At 52.1% G+C, this 18,432-nt stretch overlaps 1 protein-coding gene across 1 annotated transcript; it reads left to right on the top strand.

Annotated features, from left to right (window-relative positions):
* Positions 1–8,557: 8,557 nt before the first annotated feature.
* LOC119099642 (zinc finger protein 26) lies at positions 8,558–18,251 on the top strand. The gene is made up of 10 exons (XM_037222710.1): positions 8,558–8,593; positions 10,005–10,333; positions 10,757–10,844; positions 11,405–11,590; positions 13,247–13,407; positions 14,097–14,247; positions 14,930–15,298; positions 15,796–16,038; positions 16,583–16,788; positions 17,516–18,251. The coding sequence occupies exons 2-10, from the start codon at positions 10,041–10,043 to the stop codon at positions 17,688–17,690; spliced, it is 1,872 nt and encodes a 623-aa protein (XP_037078605.1). The 5' UTR covers positions 8,558–8,593; positions 10,005–10,040; the 3' UTR covers positions 17,691–18,251.
* Positions 18,252–18,432: the final 181 nt, after the last annotated feature.

Genomic DNA, 18,432 nt, shown 5'->3' with positions numbered 1-18,432 from the left:
CATCCTTTGAGGCCACGTTTGACCTTGATGGACGACCTTGAGAGGTCAGGACCTTTTGACGGACGCTAGTTTTTTCTGTGGTGAATGTCCTGATGTTCGCAAGTTTAAAATCGGCTTGTAATTTTTAAGTGATGTGGAGTTCCCTGTGCTTTGAGCCAACGTTTGACATTGAAGGGTGACCTTCAGAGGTCAGGACTTTTTGACGGACGCTAGCTCTTTCTCTGGTGATTATTTTGATGTCTAAGTTTAAAATCATTCGGTAGTTTCGGGTGATATAGAGTTCCCCGTCTTTTGCGTCCGCGTTTGACCTTCAAGGATGACCTTAAGAGGTCGGGAGTTTTTGACGGACGCTAGTTTTTCAGTGGTTAATGTTCTGATCTTGGTAAGATAAAAGTCGGCCGATAATGTTTAGGTGATATGGAGTTGCCCGTCCTTTGAGCCCGTGTTTGATCTTGAAGTGTGACCTGGAAAAAGTCAGGATTTTTGGACGAACGCTAGTTCTTTCTGTGGTGAATATTCTGACGTTTGGAAGTTGAAATCCACCGGCAATTTTTTGGTGAGATCGAGTTCCCCGTCCTTTGTCCCAGCTTTTGACCTTGAAGGTCACATGATATTGCATAATAAGGGTCATTTTTGGTGTTCTCATGCCACAATTGACCTTAAAACAATTTTTTCAGGGAAATCGGAACTCGTCGTTGAAAAAATCGCTGGAGAAATCGCTAACTAACTGTACGGACATCCAGAAGTGAAACCAACGCAAGCCTCTTCCAATGTGGATTCCTCCGGCCACACTTTTTGTTTTGGGACCCAACTGGCACAGATTGAGGGTAAGTGCTCAAACGCTAGTATCTGCAGTCTTGAATTAATCTATCATAGCATCTATATTCGAGGGAGGTTTAAAATGAAGCTTGCAGAGTGCTGACATGTGACTCTGAGTCTGAGTGAGACTTAAATAATAACTAGACCTGTTGAGCTGACACGAATGAAAATAGGTCAAAGCGGAAGAAATTTTGCGTTATTGCCCCGACAAACACAAAAGGCCCTCTGTCATTTGGAGTTCCCTCACCATCACTGTTCTGTTCGACAAATGTTCCCCTGATCGACTCGAGGTCCCTTATCAATAAAGAACCCCTGTTGGGCTCTGTGAGTCCCTGACAGACTCTATCATTATTTCAGAGACCCTGACCAAAGCCATTCGCGGGTCCGGCCTTCCTCGTCCTTGGAAAATGGACCAGCGGCGCTCAGACGACATGGAGTCGACGGTTCGGTGTCAGTGGCGTCAGCGTCAGCGTCGGTGTCAGTGGCGTCAGCGTCAGCGTCGGTGTCAGTGGCGTCAGCGTCAGCGTCGGTGTCAGTGGCGTCAGCGTCAGTGTCGGTGTCAGTGGCGTCAGCGTCAGCGTCGGTGTCAGGTGGCGTCAGCGTCAGCGTCGGTGTCAGTGGCGTCAGCGTCAGCGTCTGGTGTCAAGTGGCGTCAGCGTCAGCGTCGGTGTCAGTGGCGTTCAGCGTCATAGCGTCGGTGTCAGTGGCGTCAGCGTCAGCGTCGGTGTCAGTGGCGTCAGCGTCAGCGTCGGTGTCAGTGGCGTCAGCGTCAGCGTCGGTGTCAGTGGCGTCAGCGTCAGCGTCGGTGTCAGTGGCGTCCTGGCCAAAATAGAGGCCCGCACTGTTCCAGGGATTCCCAATCCATGCATGAGAACCTCTGAATGACCTTTGAGGTCACAGCCCTACGGGCGGTGTCCTTATTTTGATCCACAGCCAGTCCTTCAGGCCCTTGGGGCTCTTCAGCCTTCAAATCGCGCCCTGATTCCGTGAGGCCCTTCGGCCCTTCTTTGGGCCTCCTCAAACACAGTTTTTTTCGAGGCCACTTGCCGAGATATGAATCCCTGTTATATACTGTGGACCCATGGCAGGACTCAGTGAAGAGGCCGTCTGTCTGATGTTTCAGGTCACGGCCCTACGGGCCGGGATCCTTTACGTGTGACCTGCAGGCAACCCTTCGGGCCTACGCTTCTACGCCCTCCAATCAGGTACTCGATCGTCGGTTGCGGCGAACCCGAGGCCCGCATTCGGGCCGTCATTGAACACTGCCCTTGGTCGACTCGGATCCCTTGCCCAAACGCAAGGGAGCTTGTGTCGGCACGGGCTCCTAGTTGACCAGAGCCATATTTTGCTAAAGAAGAACAGAAAGGGACCCTGAATGTCAAAGAGCCACTTATGCTGGTCGAAACCCTCTTGGCTGACATGGGATAGAAGTAGCAAAAATGCGAACGAAATGGTCCACAGCGAGGCTTTAGAACGGTCTGGCTAATTATGGGCTCTAATATCGAAAAGGGAGCCTCCAGAGTCGCTGGTTCGGTCCTTAAGGGATCGGGAGCCCTGTTTGAGCCGGGGGGTCCGATAACCCCAACTGCGGTCCATACCGCGGTCGATACACGTGCTTGGGTGGCATGCTTATCACTGTCATAATTGTTTTTAACGCTGGTCGAAACCAGGCCCTTCTCATCTCAGTCTCTGTCATCTCTGTCAGCTCAAGGCCCTTTTTGATTCGATGATTTTGAGATCAGAGCTCACGCAAAGCGGGATTATTGTGTGTGCTCCAGGACTCCGCACCTTCCTATTGTGAAATTCCAAATATACGGCAGAACTTATGGAGAAGCGACATGTGCCGTTACGCTTGGCACGATCCCCCTGCCCTTTGATCTCCCCGACATTGAACAGCCGCTACCACCGGTCACAGACCATCCTACGCAGACGTCAAACAGATGGCACACATAAACGCAGCCAATGTCGAGAATGCAGAGGCCCACCCTCATCCCACTGCCACCCCTGCTTGACGAGTTCTCAGTGGGGTGCCCTCCTTCCTTTTTTGATTGTCCTGGCTATGCTCCTGCAGGTGCGTTTAAGTGACTTGAGCGCCCATACCGCCACGGGTAGGATGCGATTGCCAGGAGATTATATCAAATAACTGAGGGACTAGAAGCCGACCAAACCTGTTTACAGCCCCATGTTCCGTGCCTATGGTGCCGATCAACATAAAACCTTTCTAACTACATGAGTTATATCTCTTGCTGACTCTGGTCTAGTTCTGTGCTATTGTGGAAGTATTTTGGCACCATTCATCGATATTTTAACTATGCCGACCTCAGCACGTTGCGTTGTTTTGCTACTTGCTATCACAAGATGAAACAGAGCGGCGGAATATTTCCATCCAAAAACATAGTCAAGTCATTAGCCATGTACATTCGGAGGAAGTGTTTAAATGTGTCGACCTTCACTTCGAAGTAAACATTCAATGAAACAATTGCAAAAACCAGACAACACGGGGGGCCGATTTGTATTCTTTTCAGTGGGCTACCGTTTCCCTAATGTCAAATTTGGCCCCAACCATGAGTATTGCCCCTGACCTTTTGGGAGCGTAGGCACAAGCAGAACATTACAAGCGAGAACTCAAAATTACAAAAGTTTTAAAAGCTTCTAATGGTTGTCTCGCAGCCAAAGGAAACAAAGAAAGTGCAAACTGCAATGTCAGTTTTCTTTGAGTGCAGCTGACAGAGCCCGTCAAACTGGGTGCACTGTAGCATTTTCTGATTTTACTACATTCTGCATATTTGAACTGCACACCTGATATACCCTGTTGATGTCAGTTCCAGCTTTGTGTCATTGCCTGAGCGAGTTGGCATTGGTCAGTGATGTTTTAACCTCTTAAAACTGTGGCCACGCGAAGTTCTACCGCGACATGTTATCGGAGAATTGACAAGCGCTCGGGTATAGGGTCAAGTTAACGTCCCAAAGTTTTTCGCGAAATAATTTCCAAACAGCCCTTCGCAACCGCGCTTAACTTTGCATAGCTGTAGGTGACTGAATAGCGGATTGTTTGGTATAAAACATATGTGCTTTGTGAGATTATTGACCCATGGCAGGTCAAAGTCACCGTCAGCGAAGGCAATTTCTAGGGTTCTGTTCAATCTGGTGCGACAGCGGAGTGTTGGAAAAAACCATACATCATTGAGATAGTTCTTAGACGATCAGTCAATTGAATTTAGAAGACCTACTTATTCAATTGACATTGGACCAATTATGACGGCCTAACGAAGGTCAAAACCAACCTGCTTTTTACTCGAGAGCTTGTTGTGTAAAGCAGCTTCTGATTTTCATTTTGAATGCATTAATGACTGGGATCGCAATAGACATCTTCCATGTATTTCTTAAAGGAATTGGTCCACGTATGAAGGCATTGAAGCAAGCATTAGACATGATGCAATAAGCTCACCTATATAACTATTGGCATGCTTGTCAGTGGGATAGAATGCTCTAGAAAACGCAACATCTATATTTCGTAAACATGCTTCACAATGCGTCACTGTTTGATTGCGTCATCTCAACTTGCACAGCAGTGATGAAGAGCCAATTGACGGCCGACATATCTGGAAATCGTGCTCACAAATCAAACATATGAACGACTCTATGATAGTTTTATTGGTTTTGATCGCCGCATGACTAATGACATGGCAGAGTTTGAAAGACGTTATTATGGCGTCATGAGTGCCTGAATGACTCAGAAATAGTTCGCTCAAAATAGTCTGCACATCTTCGCGGGCGTGTAGCTCAGAAACTAGAAAAGTCTTAGGAAAGGCAGGGCTGTAAATTGCACCAAATGGTCTTCAAGGTGGCAAATTTTAGTTCAAAACCCCACACAAATGAAGAATACTCCGTTTGAAGGCCAGAGTGGGTAACTGACTTAAAATGACCCAGGTTAACATTTTGCTTTCAGGAATATACCACTAGGGTAATCCCTGGTGCCTACTCAAATGCGAGGATCAAAACAACCTTGTATGATTTTGGTCACCATAACCTTCTAAATGTTAAACAAAGCTACTTAACTTAAATGAGCATCAGCGACCTTTTGCTTCGAACAGTTATCTACATTCACGGTGATGGCACCAGAGAGCCTGGGGCACTTTGGACACTACTGTTGAGTTTGGTTTTGTCTGACCTTGTTCGACCCAAAAGTCATGACGTAATTACCTCATATTCTGACACAACTGAGTCCACATTGGAGGGAAACTCACCTTGTAGATTTTGTTTCTCCAGTTTTCTTCTTTTTTATATTTCAGGAGGTCAAACTAACCTCTCCTCACCCGAGCGAAGGGTTTTCAACGGTCGCCCGGATGCGTGCTAAACCAAAACTGGTCGAACAATAACACCCCAAGACGTAACGAATTCACTAGGGACAGCTGCGAAAACCCGACTATCGAAACCACCCGACTAAACCTTCAGCGGTAATCGTCCGACAATGATCAGCAAAAAAGGAAGAAGAGAAAAACGCCAGGCGTTTCGAACATGTCTATCGTAAGTGCTGCATTGTAGCCTGAATTCCGCCTTGCGGCTTCCTGCCAAGGTTTTCCGTGGGAGCCTTTAATAGTCGCGCACTTCAACTTGCGCCATTAATTCTTGAACCATACGCATCCAACAGTGCCTAAAGCCAAATAGCACTGACCATACGTCGGTTACTGAAATCTAGTACCGTTCATCGAGATCCAACAAGGTGACTATTATCCACAGCAACAAAACCCTACACCGAACCATAGCAACAAAACGTGTCTGTCAAGCTCCCAGCTTCGTAAATAACAAGGTGAGATTCCTGCTCCTAAAACTTTGGGAGAACATTAGGTCAAATCGGGGTAAAAACATGCGTTTAGTGTGTTTTTAAGCGCATGCTTAGCTACTTTCTCCGACCAACGCCCCAAATCTGTTTCGCTAAACCACATCTCTGCGGTGGACGCTTATTGACAGTGACATGTGAGGAACTCGCCAGCAATTACTTCACCGTCCAGCCCACATCCCAAGTGGAAAGCGTCTGAGTCAAGAGACAGGTGGTTTAAAATCAGTGTAAGGTGATCGGCGGCTTACACCGACTCCAAGTGGCGGCAGCGAGACTTTCAAGGATGTTGACCGGATTGAAGACAAATTGAATACTGAATCGGCTTGTCGCAATGCACATTGCACACAAATATGATGACGAATGAAATACATTGAGATATAGAGAGCTGCAATCTCGGATTTAAGAATGGTTATATTTTTAGCACATGAATCGTTACTTTTAGAGATAAAAATCCATGATATATGGACACATTGTTCAAAATGCCAGAACACCGGAATATATATCATCGAGACAAAAGAGATAAACGAACCTTAAGCACTAATACACTAATAGCAAGTCTCTCCTTGTTCGGAAAAAGGCAAGGACCTCATAACCTATTCAACAGCGTAAATTTAAATGAGATAATATATGAAATTGTGTTATGTTAAATTATGGCCAACCCCCGTTGCCTAGGAAGGTCAATCCTTCTCCAGAATCGACTAGTGAAACAAACTACGTAAAAAGCTTTGAACCTGTGCTCACAATCTTAGTAGCAAGAACACCGATGTGCCGGGTATGCAGTTTCTATCACACCGAGCAGCGTTGGCCGCCGCAGATAACATCAGACGGCGGGCACCGGGCGCACGAGGAAGACCGTTGTGAAATAATCTTTCCGATAGTCTCACAACTGATTCGCATCGTTCAAAGGTTAGACTGGGATGTACATTTCAGCCGCATAATTTTAACAGCTCAAAGGAAACAACAGCACCGAAATAAAACTTTTCCTTCCCTCTACTTTTCCAGCTTCTACCGAATTCCAACACGGTTTCGCAGCGCTGTCGATGCTATTTAATTCACATCGGCGATGTAAAACTCGTGCGGTTTATGTATTTGCTTGTACATGTACATCGGTCCATCTTCAGGCGCCCTCGTACACTCCCTAACCAACTCGGGGCTCTTGTCAACACCGGACCTCCGGTTAGGCGCTGTGTGCCCCTGGCCGACACAGGGGCCCCTCATCGGCTCGGGGTGCACTGACCAATGTAAATCGCGGGTCCTGACCTTGTCCCTGCTTGGGAAATGGGCTCCCAGGCCCAGGACGGGGCCCAATCGGTGCCCCCGGGCCCCTCTGGCTGGTATTTGAGGGTGCGACCTGCGCCCCCTCAATGACCTTTAGCCAGTCCTTCGGGTCCCATATCGGATTTACGGTGCTCCCATTTGAGATTTCGTCGTGGTCACCTGAATGACACTTCATTTTTAGGATCAATCACTTTCTTCCCACGACAGTCCGACATCAAGGACGAACTGAGTTCGGGGGACAGGCAAAAAAGTGGAAAATAACAAAAGTATCCCCCAAAACGTACGATAACAAGCAGGGACGGATCCAGAGAGGGGGGCTACGGGCCCCCCTTGGGCCCCGAAGGTACCCTTTGGCTCCGGGGGCCGATAGCCGGCCGAACAGGTGCAGTTTTTTTAAACACAAAACGCAACCAAACTGGGTACTTCTGGATTTTCAGACCACCAAGAAGTTGTAAGCGAAAGTGAAGGGCCCATCAGAAGTCCCCAAAATTACTCAATGATTGGAAGAGTTATGAACTGGAAATTTTATGCCTCATCACACTCTCTAGGGCCCCATGCTGTTTCCGGGGAACCTACATGTCCCTTGCAGATTCATTTCGGTCGTTTAGGGGCATTCCACGTTGTCCTTCATTTCTTTGCATTTGCTCAAAGGGCCCTGCGCTGCTGTTGGGCCCTTTCCTGTTAGCGTGCCGGGAACTCTTGTCAATCACGGGCCCTTCCACGGATCATTTCCATTCGTCAGAAAGGCCCTGTGAGCGGTAGCCAGAGTCCGATACCTTAACCTGCCGGGGTATTCTCGGCTGCTCAGGGGCCCTTTACGTGGGTATCGGTTAACCTAACGACACACTTGCGATATACCCATGGGTCCTCTACATTGCTCTAGGGTGTTTCCAATTCTCTGTCACTTGCTTAGGGGCCTACACTCTTGTCGCGGGCCCATCCAATGGCCTGCTCAGTCGTTTGATTTTTGCATACATGCTCAGCCCAGGACGAAAGGAGCTGGCTGGACACCGCCCAGCCAACTCTGGACACTGTCCATCACCGTGCCTGAAATCTGCGACACACGTGGCTTGGCGCGTCGCAATCCGCTCGTGAGTTGGTTATAATTCCAAACGGCGCAGCGGAACATGTTGAAACACTGCCGTAATTCGCTGCAATACCACGGTGATCGTTTAACGTCTTTCATGCATCGAGCCGACCTTTCACACGTGATTCTGCACTTTTGCACTTTCTTGCCTCCAAGGCTGCCAATCCACGTATGCTTGACACGTATAACCATCTGAAAGACTTTTGGAGGGTGTATAAGCCCGGTGCGTAACCGCCCTCTGTTTTGCAGGGTGTATAAGCCCTGTGCGTACCCGCCCTCCGTTTTGGAGAGTGTATATGCACTGCCTAAAACGAATAAAAGTAGTAAATTCAGCATTGCCTCCGGATCGTACTTGATTTTTATGCGACCGAAAGATGATTACTCCTTGAAAAAGCTCTGCTCCACCTAGCACGCCCTCAGTTGGTGCTTAATGTGTATTTTGGTGATGAAAAAAGTTATTCTGGTTGTTCAATTAATTTTCCCCCACATAAACAGACGCAACTGGAGGCGCACTCCTTGAGGGCAGCCTGCCGTGTCGGGTGTCGAGGTTCGATTGCGCGCTGGCAAAGGTGGGCAAACAGGAGACGGGTAAGTTGAGAAAGAATTGTTCATCTCGCTTCCTAGTGCTAGCACTTTGCTCAATCGGCTGGCAAAAGTCTGATGGCTTATTCTGGTCCCATGCTCTTTTATCAGAAGGGAATGTTTTTCTATCTCTTAAACTGGCTTCAGCTTTAGCTTTACCCCAGGGATTTCAAATAAATTAGTTAAACATGGCTTGTAATATTCTAGGCTGGGGGCTGCTGACCTTAAACTGTGCTTTAAAGGGAAGGCTCCATATTGGAATATGCTGAAGTAACTATCATGCATGATCACATATTCTCACTTATGGTTATTGACATCCTTTTAGGTGAAAAAGACTTCTAGACAACACAGTTAAACTATTTTATAAATGGCTTTAGTGAGTAGCTAGCCTGAGTAAACACTCTCCTTAATATGCCATTTATTACATCATGGTACCATGCACAGCATTGATTGAGGGCCAATTGACAGGGGGTATATCTGAAAGTGATACTCATAGTCACCAGATATGGACAACCTGGCAATTATGTTCTTATTTGCTCTTATTGACACATGACCAATGCAATAGCTGGATTTGAATGATGTTATGGATGCCTTTGGTGACCTGGGAATAGTCAGCACAACATGATTGCTAATCTGCATATTTTGCAGGCAGGTATGTATCTCAGGAACTGGGAAATTTTACACCTAAAGAAGGGTGGGGCTGTGAAGTGCTCAAAATGATTTCAAGATGGTTATTTCAGTTCAAAACCCCATTCAAATATGGAATAACCCTTGAAGCATAAAAAACTTGCATCATTGACTTCACATTCCACCCCATGTTTTCAAAATACAATGCAGCTGTCTGACTTCAGTGCTAGCTTTCCTGTCCTAAACTTTAAAGCTGTAGGATTTCGCTTCAACTCTGGCCTGATGTCATTGTGTTGGCTTTAGATTCAGCTTTGAATCCAAGACAGTGGTATGAAGTTGAAGTGGGAGCCAAAGCTAATGGCTGTACAGTTCAGCACTCTAGGGCTGGATCTGGAACCATTGGCTTAATGTTTTGAAACATGAAGCTAAATCTGAAGCCAGTGACTTCAAATTCTGTTAACATCAAGTCAAAGCATAGGAGCATAGGAAGAATGTCAAACCCATACCCAAACACAAACCCACTGTCTTAAAATCATGAGGTTGAAGGTGAAGCCAAACCTAGTATACATTGTACAATTTTGTTTTTGACACAACATTGCTGCGTTGTTTTGTGAGTGGGACTGTAATGTAAAAGCTGTTTGCTGAACTGGACCATCAAGAAGTGCACAAAGTCAGAGTCAAACCCACTTATTTGAATATTTCTGCAGTTTATTTGTTTGACTCTCATCAAAATGTATGTGTCATGTTCTCTGAGTGTCTTCTTTGTTGCAGGTTTTCCTTCTCAGGCTCCATATCCAAAACTGTGTGATGCACCTCCTAACACTGCACAGAGCTGAGCAGTGTGGCTTGGCAGAGTCCAGAAGTGGATCTTGGGCCAGGAAGATACCCACCAGTCACCAGCCACATGGTACAGACAGGATTGAGATGCACAGGTGGCTATCCACCCTCCTCAAGGAACAAGACACATTCAAATTAGAAGAAAGAGTACTGTGCTGCATTCTGCACTGTCTATGGAAGGAAGATGAGCTGAGACATGACATACTGGAAGATGCAGATGTGCGGAAGAAGGCATTCAACATGTTTCTTATGGAGGCCTTAGAGTGAGTTGATCCTCATGTGGTAAATATAAAACATGCATTCAGATCAAGTGGCAATTTGTGCATGTTTTGTTTGGTGTGATGAAATGCATTACTAAATATGAAATAATTTTTGAGGCATATTTGTGTGAATAGGCAACTAAATATGACATGATTTTTTAGGTATATTTGTATAAGTAACAGGCTGCCTTCATTTCAGGGACTAATGTTAGATATGTATGACATTGTTTCCAGGCTTTTTTAAAATGTAAAACTGTTGCACATTGTTATGCTGCCTTTTAGTAACTTAGGTTGTTGAGTGTGAAACTAGCAAGCAGTCTTATACCTCAAATATACATCTTTATTTTGACCACAGCTTATCACTGCTGACACAGGTGCTTGTGCACTTTAAATATTTTCCTCACCATCAAACACTGCATGTTGCAGTGTTTACCAGGCATCCAGAAACAGTGGAGGACACAATTCAAGGCTGTCTCAGCACATTGTTGACGTCCTGCCCACGGGTCCAGACAAGGTATTTTATTCACACTGCCCATGAGCTTGGTCTACTTACAGGTACATCATGTGTTAGTGTAAATACTGATATTATAACCCACAGCATTTGTCAAATAGGCAGATGACTACCAAAGCTGTGCTTGTTGTTGAGCTGTGATGAGTGGCGGCTTGAGTCCGCCATGATTCAGCGTCGGACACGCGCGACAATATGGTTACAGCTCCGACATCGCTACGTGCCTCAGCGCAAGCCAGTTCCATTGACCTCTGATGGTTCACTCACATTCTGTAGAGAGACAGGCGAAGCTCACAGGACAGATAGGTAATGGATAAACCAGACGTTCAGGCCGTGATCAACGTGGCTGGCACTTTTCTTCCACCTTTCGATGCTTTCTTCTCGGTTAAACCGGCCACGTCCATGACTGCCATCCCCGCATGGTGAGTTCGCGCCGCCGAAATGCGCGGCGTCTCATAGCAGCCGATGCACGGAACTCCATTTACGCGCAGAGCAGGCTGGGTGCCGGCTCTCCGCCTCGCGCCAGCCCACCTTCTCTACACCACCCCTGGTTGTGTTCTCTCCAGTCAATGGAGGGGGACCCGACGGCCCCGGCAGATGTGGGATCGCCGGCGGGTGGTGGTGCGGCCACCGGGGGGGCCGCGGAGCCGCCAGCGCCAGCGGACGCCGCCCCGTCAGACGAGGCGGCACCGGCCCCGGCCGCCCCGCCCCAGACGGAGATACGGCACATGGCGGCCAAACGGCAGCGCCCGGTGAGACGTCATCTGCTGTGGCACATTATGATTCGAGATCCAATCTGACTGCAATGTGATGTGTGATTGTGACTGCTTTTACTGTGAATGACTGCAACAGATGTGTGCCAGTGACTTAGTGTGCTGCAGACTGCTTTGTTCGTGCAATGTCTCGATGACGAGAACGGGTCGTCGCGGCCGGCTGAATTGTGAGACAATCGTCATTTCACTTGTCACGTCTTCGGTACTCGCCCGTTTTGTCGTGTGCAATCACTGAGCAGCAGCTGAAACAATGTGGACTCCGATACCACAGGGCTTCTTTTGGAGAGGTGGTGGGTGCGCCACTACTGGGCTGATTGGGTTGACAGTGTTGAACGCATTCCTTCCATGCCCTGTTTGCATGTTGGTGGTGAGCGATATCCCAATTCATTCTACAGTATTATTCCAGCAGAGGCTCCAAAGTTTGGTCCGCCTGCAGGCGTGTGGCGTAGTTTATGACATTGCTGCTCCCGGGCGGGCAGAATCTGCCGACAGAGCCACGTTGACCGTCGTCCGGCCCCGTAGATGCCGTGATTGGGTGGCGAATAACGAGACCGTGGGGTCGGCTTGTCCTTGCCAACTACGTCCGTCAGCGACCGTTGGTCAGAATCGCACCTGATATGAGCCGGCTGTCCCTGTGACGTTCGTCAGCGATCGTTGGCCAGAATCGCACGTGATGTGAGCCGGCTGTCCCCGCGTGAACGCAGTCCTGAGAACAGTGGCACCCAGTGATCTCACTGGTCGCCTGGACAGTTTTTTAATGCCGTGGGCCCCCAGATCGTGTGTGGTGTCGGGGTGTCATGTCGTGTCCCTGTGGGGGGGGGGGGGGGGAGGAGGGGGGAGGGGGGCGTTACGTCTGCTGACCCAGCCGTCTGGTGATGGTCGGCGCGCCGACCGCTATCAAGCTGTCTGCTACAGCAGGATGTCAGATGGCGTTGTCTGTTACACGAAGACGTCAGGTGGCGTTGTCTGCTGCAGTAGGACGTCAGGTGGCGTTGTCTGTTACACGAAGACGTCAGGTGGCGTTGTCTGCTACAGTAGGATGTCAGGCGGCATTGTCTGTTACACGAAGACGTCAGGTGGCGTTGTCTGCTACAGCAGGACGTCAGGTGGTGTTGTCCGCTACAGCAGGATGTCAGGTGGCGTTGTCTGTTACACGAAGACGTCAGGTGACGTTGTCTGCTACAGCAGGACGTCAGGTGGCGTTGTCTGTTACAGCAGGACGTCAGGTGGCGTTGTCTGTTACAGCAGGACGTCAGGTGGTGTTGTCTGTTACACGAAGACGTCAGGTGGCGTTGTCTGCTACAGTAGGATGTCAGGCGGCATTGTCTGTTACACGAAGACGTCAGGTGGCGTTGTCTGCTACAGCAGGACGTCAGGTGGTGTTGTCCGCTACAGCAGGATGTCAGGTGGCGTTGTCTGTTACACGAAGACGTCAGGTGACGTTGTCTGCTACAGCAGGACGTCAGGTGGCGTTGTCTGTTACAGCAGGACGTCAGGTGGCGTTGTCTGTTACATCAGGACGTCGGGTGGCGTTGTCTGTTACACTAAGACGTCAGGTGGCGTTGTGTGCTGCAGCAGGATGTCAGGTGGCGTTGTCTGTTACAGCAGGACGTCAGGTGGCGTTGTCTGTTACAGGAGGACGCCGACGACGCGACGGACGTGTGCAGCGAGCTCACCGTGGCCAAGATTTCGGGCCGCAACATCACCAAACGTGAGAAGGCCACATGGAAGTCCCTGTCCCAGCAGCTGCCAGAGGAGCACATCGTCCTGCCCACTGCCAGCCTTCTCTTTATCAGGTCAGGTCATGTACCATCACCACATCATTCCAAAACTAATTTAACTGGGTGTGACAGATGTACAGGTGCAGGGTACCAGACTTCTGGCTGCCTTGCGGCCTTCACACGCGCAACGTAACATTGGCTGCCAGCATGTTGCCCATGAGGCCCTTACCCTGGCATTTGACCTGCCCGGTCGATTCGCCAAGTCCAAAGCGCCCAGATGCGGACTGACCGCTATCCGGCTCGACGCTGACTGGCCAATTCTGAACGAGGGGAAGAGCTACAGGCACTTCACCCTGAGCCGGGGTCGTAGCGACCTGAAAATGGTAATGCTGGCCCATGGCCGTGCAGCGCGGGCGTGCGCGATCTGGGCTCACCACGTGGTGCCTCTGTCATAATCGCGCCGCCATGTGCGGAGCGCGTTCTATGCATGCTCTGCTTCTACCCAAGGTAATGCGCGTTACTGCGTCTTCTGGACGGTAGATGTCGTGGCGGGTTAGCGATCGTTTGTCTTGGTTCTCTGTATCTACTCGTGTGGTGACGTTGGTGCGAGATGGTGCCGTCGCCGGATGTGTTGAGACCCGTCAGTCTGATACGGCATCTGGTGTGTGCGCAAGGGTCAACTGTCGGGAGCTGGCTGCCCGCACACGGGATGTTACGCTGTCCGGAGCTGGCCACCTGCACACGGGATGTTGCGCTGTCCTCAGGTGTGTGCGCTGTCCGGAGCTAGTGTTCACCGAGTACGCGGCCATGCAGGACCACTGGGAGGAGCGGCGCCACTGTCTCTGCTGCGTCATGTGCGACGCGCTCATGGCCCCGGCCAGCATGGCTCTGGGACACCTGCGGCTCGCACATCAGGTGACCCGCCGCGCCCTGCTCCGCCGGCCGCCTGGCCGGGCGTAGCTGCAACCGCTTGGAGAGCTGCTAATAAATACACGCGTGGCTGGGGGCAATAGAGGCGGGCAAAGAGACTCCATGAGTGGGGTGTGTGTGCGCCGATGGCGGTGGGCAAAGAGACTCCATGAATGGGGTGTGTGTGTGTGCCGATGGTGGTGGGCAAAGGGACTCCGTGACTAGGGTGTGTTTGCCGATGTTGGTGGGCAATGGGACTTCGTGACTGGTGTCTGTGTGTGGCAGTGGTGGTTTGCGGGGGACGCCGTCGCTCGTGGGTGAGCTTTTTCCAGTTGTGAGGCCATACGTTCGAGGTTTGAGACTCTAGGCACTGCCAGCTCGTCGGTTGCCTCGCCACAGCCGGCGTGAGCGACGGTAGTGGCCATAGCATTCACGCACGTGGTAAGACGACCGAACCGGAAAACATGATCCAAGTGCGCGCGCGTCAGGCGTTAGTATTGCATTAGTATTGCATCAGGCGTTAGTATTGCCTCACTATTGCATTAGTGAGAACTGATACCAAATCTGCAGACGTCCCTGAACCGATTAGCCGCCACGTGAGCTCAGCCGCGGCGCTTGAGCGGCTGAGATTCGCTACTGACTTGTACCGCGTGGCCCACTGTGACGCGGCGGCGCTTCCGTCGCACAGCACGCAGTGCCGGACAACTGGTTCGTGTTCGTGGCGTGCCTGCCGTGTCGGTGGTCCGACTTCGGCTCCACCGAGGACGTCATCAGCCACATGGCCTCGCACCGGGCGGCGCGGGCGCTCCAGCCGGCCGTCTACCCACCCCACCTCACCTGCTTCAAACGGGTGGTGTGCAACCAGTGCGGCCGCGTGCTGGTGGACAGCCGGTCGGAGGCGGTGGACCGGTACCTGCGACGGCCCGGCACGCCGTGCCAGCACGAGCAGGCGCCGACCGTGGCGTGCGCCACGTGCCGCCTAGTGTGGGCTGGCGCCGCCGCGCTGGCCGCCCACCTGCGCCTCGACCGCGGCTCCTGCTACCACCTGAGGACTAAGGTAGGCACCCAGCGACCCTTTGTGTGTGTGTGTGTGTGTGTGTGTGTGTGTGTTTGTGTGTGCGTGTGCGTGTGCGTGTGCGTGCGCGTGGGCGTGGGCGTGGGCGTGCGTGTGCGTGTGCGTGTGCGTGTGGAGGTGGACTGAATTCACGAAGATGGTGCAAGGGTGGGATATCGGGGGCGATGTGTTGTAGCGGGGTGTTCTCAGACAGGATTATAAATGACGTGGTTCAGATCAAGACCGTGACGTTTGTCACCACCGTCCAGCAAAGTGATGAGCGGCACCTGCACTTATCCCAGAGCCGCATGCATTTGTTAAGGGGGGGGGGGGGGGGGGGGGGGGCTACCAGCACCATAGCTGCGAAGAGCCGCCAGTATATTTCGTAAAGAGCGAGAGGGCGATAACAGCGTCTGGAGGCGGCAGACGGGCGTCGTATCCCCTCCACCGCGTGCGCCGCTGGGCGTCCGCCGCCACCGGCCGTCTGTCCGTGCGCGCAGGCCCCGGCCGGCGGCTGTCCGCTGTGTCGGCGAGCCATGCAGCCGGGCGAGTCGCTGCCCGACCACCTGCTGGGGCACGCGGCGGCTGGTCTGCGCTGTGTGCAGTGCGGTCTGGTGACGGACACGCACACCGAGATGGCGGCGCACCGGCAGTTCCTGTGGCGCTGCAGCTGCGCCGCCTGCGACACGAGCGTCGGCCGCGGCAGCCGCCTGCTCCGCCACGTGCTGGAGGACCACGACGGCGTGAGTGACGGGGCAGGACAGGGCGGCGTGTCAGCACCTGATCGGGAGCGACCTCTGGCGCCCCGCACTGGTGGTGAAGTGGGGATAGTGCGGTGATGTGTCAAGGATGTGGTGCTGACGTGTGTGTGGTGTGGGAGGGGGATCTTGCAATATGAGTGATTTGTTTGGAGCATCACCGGGTTCGTGCGCCCTTTTTTATAAACCATCCATAATGGCATGTACCGCATGGATGATCTCTTGCCAACCTGGGGGTGCGAGGCGTCTGTGAGGGTATCTCGCCTGTGACCATCTGACCAAGTCCACCAGACTGGCCACTGACTGGCACCCTGGCTGTACCCCAGTCCATCAGTCCTGCCCGTCGTCCGTCGCTACTACCGTCGGTAGGCAGAGCTACGGACCTGCCCCGTCGCCCCTAACGTCGGTGGGCAGAGCTACGGACCTGCCCCGTCGCCCCTAACGTTGGTGGGCAGAACCACGCGCCTGCCCAGTCGGCCGAGACTGTCGTGTTCGCCTGCGACTGACCTAGACGGCGGCTGCCTTGCAGGGTCGCATGCTGACGGAGACACGGCGCGCGCGGCCGCAGCGCAACGCGCCGGAGCAGGGCATGTGCGCCATCTGCGGCCGCCACCAGACGCGCCTGCTCGACCACATGCGGCTGATCCACCGGCGGCGCCACTGCCAGTGCTGCGGTCGCGATGTGTCGGTGGCCACCTGGCTCAGCCACAGACGCCGCCGCGAGCAGCCCGAACGGTGGGTGGACGGCAGACCGGACGGCCCGCCGCCGGACCGCAGCTGGTGGCGGCTGTACCGGGCCGGCTCACACCGGTGTTAGATTGCGGTGATTTGAACCGGGGCGACGGAAGACTATCACTTCACGACGCGTATAACGGCGACGGTGATTTGGTAACGTGATCGGTCACATCGAATGTGGCGAGGAAATGCGAAACGCAGCGAGTATTGAGTCTGGAACGGTCGACCTCCCGGTCAGGCTCAGTGGTCCACCCCTAGGCTGTGGGGGTTCGGGGCTCGGAGACAGGAAGGCTGTGGAATGCGAGGGGGGGGGGGGGGGACGTTTGTCGGAGCGTGTCCGATGCAGCGCATCTGCAAGGTGTCCCAGTTGTCACTGTGGTCTTGGAGACGCTATCAACACCTGGCTGTTGCAAAATCGCAGGGGTTTCAATGCTCACTGTCAACACTCCTTCATTAAGCAATGCTCCTACACAGGACCCTGAACATACTGTGATTTGACGACGTTCGACTCCCTAACCAGCTTCGCCGAATGACTCCGGCAGTGGAGGCGCACGCAAGCCTCCTGTTTACGACACACACAGTATTCGATCTCACAGTTAGAGCCTCTCTCGTCGTAGGTCGTGACAATTCCAAAACACGACCACGCCGGGCCAGGATTTTGAACCCGGAGCCTGACGAGCGCGCCGCGGGTCACTGTTCTCACATGCCGCGTGACTCGCATCCACAGGCTGTTTTGTGACCAGTGCGACACGATGTTCAGCACCCCATCGGCGCTGCGCGTGCACATGCGGCAGCACAGCGGCGAGCGACCGTTCCAGTGTGACGCCTGCCAGATCGGCTTCGCCAGGAAGAAGCAGCTGGTCGCGCACGTGCACAGGAAGCATCACAACGGCGGCACGTGACGGGGCCGGCACTGGCGCCACGTGTCTGGGGCGTGTCCGCGATTAACGGCGTCTGCCGCGGCGAGGAGACTCCCTCCGGCGCAGGCTCACCGGCGGGCGGGAGGCGGCCGGCGGGGGAGGCGAGCACACGTGGTACTGCCGCGCAGTGATAGCTTTCTCCACCGGCCGGCGGCAGCTGTGGGAGGCGCGGGTGTCACTGCGCGGCTGGGCTAGCTGCAAGAGATCTGACACGGGTCAGACGAGCCGCCAATACCTGCGGGATCGCCTCTTCGCTGCCGTGAGCGATTCTCGTGGGACATGTTATGAGGTCATGCGTTGCATTCCTTTATCGCCTGTCACCGGTTGTCATGTCATATTGCATGCAGTTTGTGGGCTGAGACTGCAAAACGTGGTATCCGAGTTCGAAGTTGTTTTAATGGTGCACAATTCGTATTGCTTGCGGCGATATCGGGCAGCCAGCTACTCAAGTGTGGCAGTGCTGGTGTCTCGATCAAAAAAGTGTTTGCCATGTCTGTGATAGTTGCAAAACGGTGTCCATGGTGAATAGAATGATGACGCGAGGTACTGAATTTATATAGCCATCGAAAGCAAATGGATAGTTCACCAATCGTATGAATTGTTAATTTTTCATACATGAACTAGATGTGTCGCATTTGAAAGGACTCCGCCCACAACAGTTACCTCATCTTATCTAAAGAATGAGAAGAGAGTGCTGATTCTAAATAACAGTTTCTGAACCCGT

The sequence above is a fragment of the Pollicipes pollicipes genome, unplaced genomic scaffold, assembly GCF_011947565.3.
Source record: "Pollicipes pollicipes isolate AB1234 unplaced genomic scaffold, Ppol_2.1 Scaffold_478;HRSCAF=536_pilon_pilon_pilon, whole genome shotgun sequence".
Classification (NCBI taxonomy): domain Eukaryota; kingdom Metazoa; phylum Arthropoda; class Thecostraca; order Pollicipedomorpha; family Pollicipedidae; genus Pollicipes; species Pollicipes pollicipes.
Note: the sequence above shows the minus strand (reverse complement) of the source record. Positions and strands in the feature narration are given on the sequence as shown.